At 41.6% G+C, this 13,947-nt stretch overlaps 2 protein-coding genes across 2 annotated transcripts in view; one reads left to right on the forward strand and one right to left on the reverse strand.

Annotated features, from left to right (window-relative positions):
* OGDH (oxoglutarate dehydrogenase) overlaps positions 1-13,947 on the reverse strand; it is a 470,461-nt gene that overhangs the window by 283,813 nt on the left and 172,701 nt on the right. The window lies entirely within an intron of this gene.
* NUDCD3 (NudC domain containing 3) overlaps positions 1-13,947 on the forward strand; it is a 99,162-nt gene that overhangs the window by 68,101 nt on the left and 17,114 nt on the right. Inside the window, exon 4 of the mRNA XM_064366718.1 lies at positions 12,246-12,389. Coding sequence (XP_064222788.1) covers positions 12,246-12,389 — 144 coding nt within the window. The remainder of the gene's footprint in view (positions 1-12,245; positions 12,390-13,947) is intronic.

A 13,947-nucleotide genomic window follows, 5' to 3' on the forward strand; every position in this document is an offset into this window, starting at 1 on the left:
GTTGATTTCCATTTCATTTTTTGTTAGTATTGGCATGTATGTAGTTGAATAAATTATGAAAAGCATTGGTTGCCATGCTTCATTCACTTGATTAAAAAAAATTACAGTTTTCTGATCCTTTATCTGTCTTCTGAACTGCTCTGTGAACCTCTGGGGCTTTCTCTGAAAGGGTTTGTATTAGGCCCAAGCTAAAACTGGTTATTTTCTCTTTCTTTGACTCAAGAGACGCCAGTTAGCTAGCAACTTTCACCATACATTGCACAGCTACCTGGGACAACTCCCCACTGGAAATGGTGTCTCAGATGTTCTTGTTGACTATCTGGGATGTTGATGCCATAATTCTGCTCTGTGGTAGGCACTGTGTTATAAGGATCCTGCCCTATGTCTTGTCTCAAGTTCAGATTTGCACCTCTCTCAGATGCACTTGTCATGACCTCTATGATCACGTGGCTCTACTTTCACCAAGGATAACCCTGAATCTGGCTCATTCTGCATTAGGTGTTTTCTAACACATGGGCTGAGCTTTGTCTCAGGAGCTGGGCATGTGGGGGTCACCAAGACAGACAAGATTGCTAGTTTGGAGCTTATATCCCAGTGGTGTGTAGGCAGTAAAAGTCAGCAAATAAATGAGCAAGGGAATTATAGGTAGAGGCAGCTGCCATACAGAACCTAAAACTGGGTGGTTTATGTATTTAACCAGCACTTGTGTAGTGTCCTTTCTGTGCCTTGAAATAGTGACTTGCCCCCTCCGGTCCCCCTGATTATCATGCAGGCAGTCACTGTGCACCCATGAGGGCTGCTGAGAGCCGTGTGTGCATTGCTTCAGCCAATAAGAGCCAGGCCACAGTCGAGGCTTGCTCTGGAGCTAGTGCTCTCTCTTACCTCAGAGAAGGGTGAAAGGTGAAGTTTGGTTATAAATACCAGGATAGAAGGGCAAAAGGAAGGGACTTCTTTTTTCAGTGGCTAATTTATTTAGTAGTAACTTGCCTTATTTATTTATTAACGTGGTATATCCATGTGACAATAGCATTGGCTTTTTGTGACACCCGCTGACCTAATTTGTACTGGTGATCTGCCTTGGTTGCTGCTTCATCTCCTATGTGGTTGGAAATTTTCTTTTTTCTCCTTCAATAGTATTTTTTTTCCCATATCATTCTTACAACACTGCAGAATTTTTTAAAAAAATTCTTGGCTGGGCATGGTGGCTCAAGCCTTAATCCCAGCACTTTGGGAGGCTGAGGTGGGCAGATCGCTTGAGCCCAGGAATTTGAGACCAGCCTGGGCATCATGGTGAAACCCCATCTCTAAAAAAAAAAAAAAAAAAAAAAAAAAAAAAAAATTAGCTGGGTGTGGTGGCACATGCCTGTAGTCCTAGCTGCTTGAGAGGCAGAGGTGGGAGGATTACCTGAGCCCAGAAGATCAAGGCTTCTGTGAGCTGTGATTGAGCCACTGCACTCCATCCTGGGCAATAGAGTGACACCCTATTTAAAAAAAAAAAAAAAAAGTATAAAATAAATTAAAATTCATGGTCTCTTAATTGCTAAATGATCCTTTTTTTTTTTTTTTTTTTTTTTTTAAGTCATGCCTCACTTAAAACTTTGGAAAAAGTATATTTTGTATCTCTTGGATTTTGCTTGTCTAAGTGTTTTTCTTCAGAGCTGCACTTTCTTTCTGGCCTGGCTCCAGTAATTCCCTAAGTGTACCTGTCACAGTTGCTTGTCAGCAGTGTTTATTTTTGTCTGTGGGACCTATTGGACATTGTCAAGATGGTAACCCCAGCTGCAACAACTCAACTGATAAAATCAGATCTGTTCTGGGTTGGTGATTCAGGGGCTTTGCTAAGGCAGCCCAGTGTTTGTGTTAGGGCTTGGATAGCGCTTCACAGGAGAGCTGGATCCTCTACTCTCCAGCTGTAGCTTAATGCAGGCTTTATCGGAGCTTTGCCTCTCCTGGACTTTCTCATTGATCCCTTTTCTGTAGAAATGGATATGATAAGTTCACATTTGACTCTCAAGGGTAGCAGGAGACAAATGAGAGTATGTGCATAATGCTTTATGTTCTTTAGAAGAAAAATAGAAAGTTTTCCTATTTTACATCATAACATTTAAAAAAATCACGTTGCTAGTGAATCTGAAGGAAAACTTCTCAAAATGAAGCTTATAATTTCATACATTAGTAAATGTGATTAGGTCTTCTCCTTCACATGTATTTTGCTCAATCTACTCTGCTCTGTTTAGGAAAAGCAGCTGACTTCCTCTTTCTCTCCAGTGTACCCACAGAATAGAGACATGGAACATTGAGCTAATAACAGATAGTTTTGTGATTGCTCTTGTCAGACCCAGGTGGTTATAAACTTAGCATCTCATTTAATCACAGAATTGCAATGCTTTTGAAAAGTGAACTCCAGAGCTTTTGAGTTTAATTCTCATTTTGCAGATGAGAAAACTCTCGTGGTGGGATGATGGTAGATCATAGACCAGAACCAAGATCCCCTCACCCCCACCCTGTTTTATGGCCTTATTGCAAATGAAGTCATAATTGGATGTTATTGAGTGACAAGTGAATCTGTTTCCCTTCAGTCTTCTTCCTCTCATAGATTGTGAGTGGTCCTGCAGGCTGGTGCGGTCACTGCCCTGCTGCTGTCATCTTTGTCCTCACCCTGGGAACCTTTTGTAACACACCTTAGCCACCAGGTATGTCATGTATGGCTCTAACTGATCCCAGGGCTTAGATTCATGGTGAGGCCTTGCCTCTGAAGTTGATGCAGGTGCTGGAATTTGTGTTGAAAGCTCCTTAACATGTTCTTAGAAGTTGCTTAGGAAAAAATGCAGGGAGATGTTTTATTATAGGAAACTTCCATAACAGAAAAGACTAAAAGACTGCATTATTTTTGTATTTGCTTAATTTTTGAGTGCATGACACACTTTTATATTCAAAAGCATAAACATATATAACAACAACAAAAATCCCTGTCCTATCTCTGTGCCTCTTCTATCTTGTTCTGACCCCTCCCCCACCAGCCGTAACGTGAGTCATCACATAACTGGTTTTGGGGATATTTCAGCAGATATTTTTATGCATGTATAATCAAATATGAACATATGTTGCTCTCTTCCCACCTTTACCACAGATGGTGCATTCCACTTTTTAAGATGATCTTACTGCCCCTGCCCAGTGTCATCTTGGCCCTACCAGGACGACTCCCATCTCTTTTTACCTCCTTGTCCCCAAGTGCATGGTAAGGGTCCAGTAAATTCTAGGTAGACCTTGCTTTCCCTGGTCATCTGGCTCAAGTACCCCAAGCCCACCATCCCTCACACCTGGGACTCCTGTTCTTTGCTTTTGCTCCTTTCAAACACCAGGCTGATTATTAAACCAGTCCCTTGCCAATGGACATTTACGTTGTTTCCAGTCTTTCCTGTTGTAAACAATAAAGCAATTAATGCCCTTTAATAAACTTCATTTTGCATTTATGCATTTTAATATAGAACAGATTCTGTGAAGTGCAGTTGCTAGATTGAAAGGTATAGGTATTTCTAATTTTTTCTTTTTTTTGATACAGGGTCTTGCTCTGTTACCCATCATGGCTCGCTGCAGCCTTGTCCTCCCTGGGCTTAAGCAATCCTTCCATCTCAGCCTCCGGAGCAGCTGGGACTACAGGCATGTGCTACCATGCCCAGCTGACTTTTTGTATTTTGTAGAGATGGGGTTTTCCTGTGTTCCTCAAGTTGGTCTTTAAACTCCTGGGCACAAGCAGTCCACCTACCTTGGTCTCTCAAAGTGTTAGGATTATAGGCGTGAGCCACCATGCCTGGCCTGTATTTCTAATTTCTATAAGTGTTACTAAATTGCCTTCCATAGGGGTTATACTAACTTACATACCCATCAACAATGTACAAGAGCCCTTGGTTTTTCACAAATTTGCTGACAATAGTATGTTACCAAACTTTGGGTTTCGTAAGTCGAATAGATGAAAAATAGTATCTATATATAGTATGAATTGTATTTCTCTTAGAGTGAGTGAGATGGAGCGTCTTTCTACATGTGCCTTTTCTTTGAACTAGTTATATCTTTTGCCCATTTTCTATTAGGTTGCTGCATTTTTTCTTATTGATTTCTAGGAGCTCTGTGTATATTAGAGAGATCAGTCCTTGGTAAGTGATATGTATTGCAGATCTATTGTCCCATTTTGTTATTAACCCTTTGAGTTGGTTTATATTGATTCTCCCGTCTCAGCCTCCCAGGCAGCTGGGACCACAGGCACAGACTGCCATGCCCAATTAATTAAAAAAAGTTTTTGTAGAGCTGGAGTCTCCCTGTGTTGCTCAGGCTTGTCTTGAATTCCTAGGCTCAAGTGATCCCTCTGCCTCAGTCTCCCAAAGTGCTGGGATTACAGACATGAGTTACCATGCCCAGCCTCACCTTACTAATTTTTATGTAGTCAAGTTAATTGGTTATTTGTTTTTTCGTGGCCTCTGAAATTTGAATCAGGATTAGAAAGGAGTAGATTGCATTTGGTAGAGTTTTTTTGATGGTCAGTTATTTGAACTTTTCCTGCCTTATAATCTACTTTGATCTTTTTACCCAACTAGTTTTGTCTAAATTCTGCCAATCATTTCTAATTTAATTGTTCTAGAAATGAAGTGATTTGTTTTCTTCACAGAAGACTTCTACATGGCAATTTGGGCCCCATCTCATTTGTTCGTAACAAACAGCCTAACATAGTATGAATCATTTTTTATCACTTACAGTTGATCTTCCCATTGTATTTAATTAGATAAAGGCATTCTAAAATGCACATGTTTAAAAAATACAGATAGAACTTGAACAAATTAGAGAGATACAACTGAAGCTGAAAATGGACGCTTGATTTTTTAAAATTGTAATAAAATGATCTAGATTGTATACACCATCTGTTACAAGTTGTTGTATGTGAATAAGGATTTTGTGCCATGTTGGTTATGAGTACTCTGGGTTTTAAACCAGTTTTTGCATTGAATATAACTTTAATTATGCTCAGTACACGTGGATGTGTTTTTTGGATATATCAACACACAGTGCACTTGCATGTGTATCTTCATCTTATTTATTGTTTGGTAAGGGACACATTGCTCAGCTTCCTGGATATCTTCCTAGTCTTAGGGGGTCCTCAGTGGTAGGTTTCTTATCAGAATCTACGGTTGATGACCCCTGTCCTGTAACATGGCATCTGTCTGAACATGAGTGTGCCACCAGATTGTTTCTAAGGTGGTCTCAATCTCTCTTCTTCCTTCAGACTGCCTTGCTTGTCCTTTGCTGGCATCTGAGGACTTGTCCTGTGCAGTGAGGCTAGGGAGAAAGAGGCGTTTCTGTATTTTCCCACTGTGCATCTACTTGTACTCCCAGTCTTTCCCTCTACCAACCATACATGCTCATGTGCTTCCAGTTCTCTGGACATATGTTTTCTGTCTCCACCACTAGGGTGTATATCTATGGGTGGAATTGCTGGGTCATGTGGTATCTCTATAATTAACTTTTCTGAGGAACTGCCAAAGTTTTCCAAAGTGGTTGCACCATTTTATATTTTCCAGATCCACCAGAAATGTATGAGGGTTCGTATTTCTCCATATCCTCATCAACCCTTGTTATTGTCTGTTTTAGTCTTGTGTTTTACTTGTAGCTATCCTATTGGGTATGAAGTAGGATCTCGTTTTGATGTGCATTTCCCTCATGACTAATAATGTTGAGCATCTTTTTATGTCCTTATTTTCCACTTGTGTATCTTCTTTGCAGAAATGCCTATTCAAGTCCATATGCATGTTTTAATTGGGTTGTCTTTTTATTGTTGAGTTGTAAGAGTTCTTTACATATTCTAGATACTACACCCTTGTCAGATACATTATTTGCAGTTATTTTCTCCCATTCTATGGGATGTCTTCACTTTCTTGATAGTACTCTTTGAAGCACAAAGGTTTTCAATTTTGATGGTCTCTTTTTTTTTTTTTTGCTTTAGTCGCTTGTGGTGTTGTATCTAAAACACCATTGCCTAACCCAAGATCACAAATTTTAGCTCTTGCATTTAGGTATTTGATCCATTTTGAGTTTAAAAATGTTATTAAATGCTATGAAACAGATGTCCAACTTCATTTTGAATTAGTAGGCCAGTTTCATTCTTTTCCATGTGGATACTCAGTTCTCATGGTACAATTACTTGAAAATACTATTCTTTTCTCATTGAATTGTCTTGGTACTCTTGTCTAAAATCAGTTGATCATAAATGTATGAATTTGTTACTAGACTTTTAATTCTATTCCTTTGATTGTATGGATGCCTGTCCTTATGCCAGTACCACATTATTTTGATTACTGTAGCTTTATAGTAAGTTCTGAAGATTTCATTCCTTGTTTTTGTTCTTTTCCTTCATTACTTACTTGGCTTTTTTGACAGTTTGATCATGATATCTAAGTGAGGCTGACTCCCTTTTAGTTTATTTTACTTGGAATTCATTGAGCTTTTTGGGTATAGATTAATTTTTTTCATGTCAAATTTGGAAAGTTTTTAGCCATTCTTTCAAATATTCTTTCTTCTCTTCTCTTCTGTATGTTGGTATGCTTAATGGTGCCCCTCAGGTTTCTATGGCTCTATTTATTTTTCTTCACCCCCCCACCCCGCCCCCGCCATTTCTCAGTTTGGATAATCTCAACTGACCTGTCTTCAAGTTTTCTTATTCTTTCTTCTAAATACTAAAATTTGGTTTTGAGCCCCTTTTGTAAATTTTTATTTTTTCCCCCCTTTACTTCTGAACTCCAGAATTTGTTTGTTTTTTTTTTACTTTTTTTTTTTGAGACTCTGTTGCCTAGGCTGGAGTGCAGTGGCGCAATCTCAGCTCACTGCAACCTCCGTCTCCTATGTTCAAGCAGTTCCCTGCCTCAGCCTTCAGTAGCTGGGATTGCAGGTGCCTGCCACCATGCCCAGCTAATTTTTGTATTTTTAGTAGAGACGGGGTTTCACCACCTTGGCCAGGCTGGTCTTGAACTCCTGACCTCGTGATCTACCTGCCTTGGCCTCCCAAAGTGCTGGGATTACAGGTGTGAGCCACCGTGCCTGACCTGTATTTGGTTCTTAAAAAAATAATAATTTCTATCTTGCTATCAATATCAATAGTGATACTGATATTTACTGATATTCTCTACTTACGAGACTTTATTCTCATACTTTCCTTTAGTAATTTTTGCATAGTTTTCTTAGCTCTTTGAGCATATTTAAAATAACAACTGATTTAGAGACTGTGTTCTGCTAAGTTCATGTGTGGGCTTCCTCAGGGATAGAGTTTATTGATTGCTTTTTTTTTTTTTCCATGTATGGGCCATACTTTGTTCTTTGTAAGTTTCATAATTTTTTTTGCTGTTGAAAAATGGATATTTTAAATAACACAATGGGTTGACTCAGGAAATCAGATGCTCCTTTATTCCTATGGTTGTTATTGGTACGTGATATAGTTGTTCTTGTTTAATGACTTTTCTGAACTAATTCTGTAAAGTTTGTATTGTTTTTTGAGAGACCAGTGAAATCTCTACTTGGTGAACTTAGTGGCCAACTAATTACTGGATGGAGATTTCCTTCAACCCCTGGGATTAGTAAATACCTGTTTTTGCTAAGGGGTTCCATGTAACTATTGGAGCATACTTTCATTGCTTGGCCTAACAGTTGAAAACTGTCTTAGCCTTTATTTCCTGCTGACTGTCGAGTCAAAGTCAGCCAGAGGTGAGAGCTTAGAGCCTTCTTAGGTTTTTTCTGAGCATGCACTGAAGCTCTATACATTCATGTGCCCTTCTAGACTGCTGGGAAAATGTCAAAGCTTTTCAAACCCCCATGGACATTATATTTCTCAGCTTTGCCTTTGGTTTGCTTCAGTTGTTATCTGCCACCTCAAGAGGCTGCAAAGTTAAAACACTTGCCTGTATTTTCAACAAACACTCCTAGGTGTGTGGAGTGGGGAGGCTTTTCTGAGTTTAGCCAGAAACAGTCAGTCAGTCTTGCAAATGAGGTCTTCCAGGGAACCATCAGACGGGTCAAATAATGACAGTTCTTTGAGAATGAAACTTTGAAAGAGCTCTGAGAGCACTGTTTTGCTTCTCCAGATGGCTGCTAGGCTGTACCAGGAATGCAGCCTGGGGAGGGCCTGGAGAGTGGGGATGGGTCTAAGGCAAGTTAAAATGTCACAGAGCTCACTGTTCTTACTGAGATATGGTTGTTTTCCTTGAATTAATGCTTCCTGGGTTCCTGCAAACCGTTGGTTAGTTTACAGAATTCACAAGAAGTTGATATTGACAATTTTTGTCAACTTTTTGGTTGCTTTTATGGAGGAGAGCTTTTTTGGAGGCCCATAGTAACTACCATTTCACTGACATCTTTTTGGATCAGGAATCTGTTAAGTTGTTTTTGTTTTCCCGGGGGTTCTTGGTGCCCTTCTTTTTTATCTTGTTGTCAAAAATAGTATACTTTCATTATAACTTCTGAATTACCCAGATTCATTATTACTGTGTATTGTCTAGAAATCTTTTTCTTCCTGAACTCTGCTCTAGACTGGTTATTTCCTATTCTACTTTATAGCTACATTCCTGGTATTTTCTTCCTGCACTTCTAGATTAAAATGCACTGTTTTTTGGACTTGAGTTGGATGTTCCTCTTTTTCAGTTTTCATCATCATTTTGTTTTTCTCAAAATGATATATATTAAATGTAGAATTCTTGTATATCTTAAAATGTGTTCATTTTAACTTTTCATTTATTTCTCAGTTTGGCTGTATGTAGAATTCTAGCTTAAAAATAATTTCCCCTTATTAAGATTGAAAGGGATGTCTTCTTACACTCAGTGTTAATTGATTGTGGAAGTCTATTCCATCTCTTTGTGAGTGAGCTTTTTCTCCTTTTTGGTACTTTTAGGACCTTTTTAAAAACACTCAGTGTTATAAAATTTCATGAGTGTTTCATTCATTTTGCTTAGCTCTTGGTGGGACTTTTCAATCTGAAGGCGTATTTTTCTTCAGCTCTGAAAATTCTTTTATTACTGTCATAATTTCTGGAATGCCAAATTGATTGCCTGAATTGATCTCTGTTTCTACCTTGATTTCTTTGACTTTATCTTCCAGCCTTTTTGTTGAAGTTTTAATTTTAGCTACTATGTTTTAAATTTTTGTGTTCTTTCTTTTTGGCCTAATTGTTCTATTTTCATATTTTATTCTGGTTATATGGATATAGTATCTTCTCAGATCTCTGTGAAGATATAACATAGAAATATTTTTGGATATCTTTTTTCCTAATTAGCTCTGTAATATTTTTTTTTTTTAACTTATTTTCATCTGGCTGTTTTTTCTCATAAGATGCAGTCTTTAGTTCTCTAGTATTTTTTTTTTTAATAAAAAACAATTTTTCTCCCATTCTCTTGAGTGTGAGACAGTACTGATGGGTTTGTCCACTATGTGTCTGAAGTCTGCTCTTCCCACCACCATGAGAGCTGAGTGGATTGACCAGTCAGCTTTGCTTTACAGGCCATGGGGTCTTGGCCATCCAATGCTTAAGTGAGTAGGACTTCACTTGACACACAGGCATCCACACTAGGCTCCTCAGACTGCTGGTTAGTATCTTTGGAGCAGTATCCTTCATTCTTCTGTAGCAAACAGGGATTCCTGTCCCTTTCAGTGGTGCTTCCAGGGCCATAGCAGTTCCCACATGTGTCCCTGGCCTTGCTCCTGCCCTGCATACCTGCTTACTCCCAGCTAGATCCCATGTAGCTGTGGCTTCTGGATGTCTCCTACCCTGTAGCATTTGTCTCCTGTGCCTCTCCTCCTTTAGTCTTCTGTTCCTGGCCTCCCTCTTCCCCCATTTTCACTGTCTGGGATTTTTCTCTTCATGCCTGCAGGTCACAAGAGGTCAGAGAGATGGCTGTCTATTCCCAGTGTGACATCTTCCCCGGGGACCTCTGGAAGCATTTCTTGTCTGGTTTTCTCCCTTGATGATTTGATTCATTCCCCTGGGTAGGCAGTGTGAGAAGCTTGCCCAAATTTGGAAATTATTGTGTTATATAGAGCTGGGTGGGAGAATTATATTTGTTAAGTGAGCTTGTTCTTGTGAAGACAGGACTGAGGAGTCTTGGGCCTTTTGGGTCATGTTTCCATTGCATACAAGTTCATGTTTAGACATGATTTGGCCCAACGTGTGTCTGGATCATTTCAAGAGCAAGTGGATCTGATGTTCCATTTGCTCATGTTCCTTATGCTGTTAGAAGGTAGGGAGTGAAGCTCAGTTGCCCATTGTTCAATAGGACTAGTCAAGTAAATACACTTTTCCATGGTATATTCCCCTGTGAAAGGTCATGCGAGGCCGGGCGTCGTGGCTCAGGCCAGGCGTGGTGGCTCACGCCTGTAATCCAAGCACTTTGGAGGCCAAGGCAGGCAGATCACCTGAGGTCGGGAGTTCAAGACCAGCCTGACCAACATGGTGAAACCCTGGCTTTAAAAATAAAAAAAAAAAAAAGAAAGGTCATGCAAGTGGAACTGTGTTCTCATGGGAAGATGCTTCCTTGGAGTCTGCATCTGAACCTGGCAGAGCTGCCCGCAGCCAGCAGAATATCCTCACTGTGTCCCCGTAGTGGGCAGCCTCTGCCACCTTCTCCCCTCACTGCGTGACTCAGGAACTATCTTTCATTTAGAAACTACCTGATGGGCTGGATATAATAACTCACATGTGTCATCCCAGCACTTTGGGAGGCTGAGGCAGTAGGATTGCTTGGGGTCAGGAGTTCAAGACCAGCTTGGGCAACAGCGAGACCCCGTCTCTACAAAAAATAAAATTAGCCAGGCATCGTGGCACATGCTTGTAGTCCCAGCTACTCGGGAGGCTGAGGTGGAGGCATTGCTTCAGCCTAGGAGTTTGATGCTGCAATGAGTTGTGATCACGCCACTGTACTCCAACCTGGGCAATGAAGTGAGGCCCTGTCTCTCAAAGAAAAAGAAGAAAAACTGTCTGACGGCAGTGACTCCTGCACATCATTTCTCCCATTTCCATTATTTAATTTATGATATTTAAACTACAGTTAGGTTACAGTATTGTATTTCATTGGCAAATACTAAACTCCAGTTTGGAAAATCTGTCAGTTTGTGTTTTTCTCCCCCCAATCATTTTATAAACATTTAATGAGCCACCTACCAGATGACATGGAGAGTAACTTCCAAATTGTTTTTATTCCACACACCTATTAGAAAAAAGTTTTAAGTACTTAATCCCAGTGTCTTCTTAATGCATACTTCATACAGATACAAAATGTAAATGGAAATTCAGTTTTCTTTCCTCTTCTAATTACTGACCTGTGAACTCCCTGGGGTATGCATATTCTGCTTTGGAGACTGCTGGCTTGAATACATGATAAGAAGTGAAAGGAACCCTGCTCTCAGCAGCTGCCAATCCAGTTCTGGAGACAGACAGAGTGGTGGGGCAGGGAGAGGTGTTCCTAGGACAGTGGGGAGGGCCATGGGGCCAGTCTCTGCCTAGGGTAGGCTCAGAGGGAGAAGGGTGAGCTGAGGCTTTTAGAGGTTTTATAAAGAACCAAGACAAAATGCAAAACCGTGTGCGGGCATTGGTGGTATAATGGTGAGCATAGCTGCTTTCCAAAACCAAAGGAATCGGTCTCATACTTTTGGATGAAGACCAGGCTGTAGTCACCAGGCAGTGCAGTGGCTCACGGAAGGAAGAGGCAGTGCTTGTCTCTTGTACAGCAGTTCTGGGGTGAGTAGTTCAGGGTGTGCAGCTGCTTCAGCTCTCTTGGTTGCTGTGGTCCAGGGCTGGCTGCCACATCTTCCAGGTAGCAGGATAGGCAAGGATACCTGCATCTTCCAGGTAGCAGGATCAAGGGTAGGCAAGGGAGAAATACCACTTGTCTCCTCTGCTCACTTTTTACTGTGACAATTGGTCTCTAACTGGAGAAGGGAGAAGAAGATTGGGTCACAGCAGCTTTCACCATAGCACTTTATGTTACCAGTTATGCTGAGAAAGATTTTCTGGTAGATTTACTTAGATGAGCTGACATCTGCAGGTTGCTCTAAGTATAAATTAGGCTGGTATAGTTTTCTTCACTGAGGTGCCTGGTGAGCCTGATGACAGTGCTGTAGTGTGCAGTTAGGTACCTTGGAAACCATTACCCCTCCCACTGTTGAGCACACCAGTGGTCACCCTGATAGGAGAGATGACTTTCTTTTGCTGTGTTCCCAGGTCTCAGTGGCTCTTAGCAGCAGCTCCATACGTGTGGCCATGCTGGAGGAAAATGGGGAGCGTGTCCTCATGGAAGGGAAGCTCACCCATAAGATCAACACTGAGAGTTCTCTCTGGAGTCTCGAGCCTGGGAAGTGTGTTTTGGTAAGTTTGGGCACCTTTGTGCAGGGCTTCCAGGTAGACTTCAAACCTGCAGTGATGCCCCTTTTGACCAACAAGCCTGTTTACACTTAAGCAGTGAGGTTGTTAATTTCAGCTGCTGGGGCAGATGGGTTTTCCTGAGCCGGGGGCATGGTAAAAGAGATAAAGGTGAAAAGAAAAATATTAAGTCTGGACAAAAGTCTTGAGAATTTTATATGGATATATTCTTCATATATGCAAAGTATGCAATAAAGATACCTGTTTTAGTTTCTGTAAGACATGCTTGGCAGGCTTCTGCCTGCGCCACACTGGCCAGTGCTGACGGGCAGGGACAGACTGTCTCTGGGGCCCACAGTGACTCTGTCCTGGCTGCCCCCATGCTTGGAGGGACGTGCGGGCCAGATACTGAAAGCAGGGTGTTCTGTCGATGCTGCAGGAACCTGGACCAATCTTAACTCAAGTCTTGATATCAAGCCTGGATGATAGAGCTCACTCTGGGCTACACGGAGGTGGGGCCAACCTGGGCACAGACAACATGCTCCTTGGTGTTACCATGGTCTCAACTGCTTGCTTTCCTAGTGAGTGTTTCATCCTAAACAGGGCCTCCTGTTGAGGCCCTATATGAGGCCCTATGTGTGGGTGTGTAGGGTTTCCAGCAATGGGGCTAGGACTGGCCCATCCCAGTTCTGACTCGCCTGGCCACCCAGGGTGGCCAGCAGCAGATGGCAGTGGTTCTTGTTTTGAATCTCACCTGATTGTACTCCCCTGCCCATGGCATTCAGCAGCCAAAGACCAGAGAAGTGCTCTTCTCCTGCCTGCAAATACTGTGATGATCGTCCCATCACACTGCAGTTCAGTTCCTCATCCCCTGACCCCCGACATGTAAAGCCTGTGCATTAATTACATAGTCTGGAGGCTTTTCCCAAGCTATGGGCTCCTGTGAGTACTACCAATTCCTTTCCTTTATGTCATACTTTATGTTGTCAAACACCTGCTACTCAGCTCACAGATGCCCTTATGGCTTCTCCCTCACTTGAGCTTCACATGGTTATGGAGGTATGAGAGCATGAGTGATGTACTGTAGTACTGGGGCTGGCTAGCTTGCCCTCTGAAGTGCAGCCCTGGCTTCCTGGACTGCACTAATGGGCCTGTGATCCTGGGGCTGCTGTCTCCATGGACTGAGAGGTCAGTGACAGCCCTGCCTTAAAACACTGGCCTTGACTCTCCTGCCTTCCTTCCTCTGGGTGAACTCAGTGCAGAGTATAGAGCTGGTCATGATGCTCTCATGTTGGTTTCCTCTGAGCAGGAAGCTCTTGGTGAGCCTTCCCCATGTGGTCCAATTGCACTTTGTAGATGCTTTGTGCAGAAGCCTGTAGCCTTAATCACTGGTCTCTGAGCCCATAGCCCACTATATTTGAAATCTGTTGGGTTCATAATTAGGGTACTAATGATTCCTTTCACTTTACACTATTTGCACAAATATGTGATTATTACTGCATAGCTCAACTCTTAAGGTTTTGTTGACAGAAGTGACTGTTAACTTCTTTGTGGATATATCAAA

This window comes from Aotus nancymaae, unplaced genomic scaffold, assembly GCF_030222135.1.
Source record: "Aotus nancymaae isolate 86718 unplaced genomic scaffold, 86718_ANA_hifiasm-v0.15.2.pri h1tg000065l, whole genome shotgun sequence".
NCBI classification, from domain to species: domain Eukaryota; kingdom Metazoa; phylum Chordata; class Mammalia; order Primates; family Aotidae; genus Aotus; species Aotus nancymaae.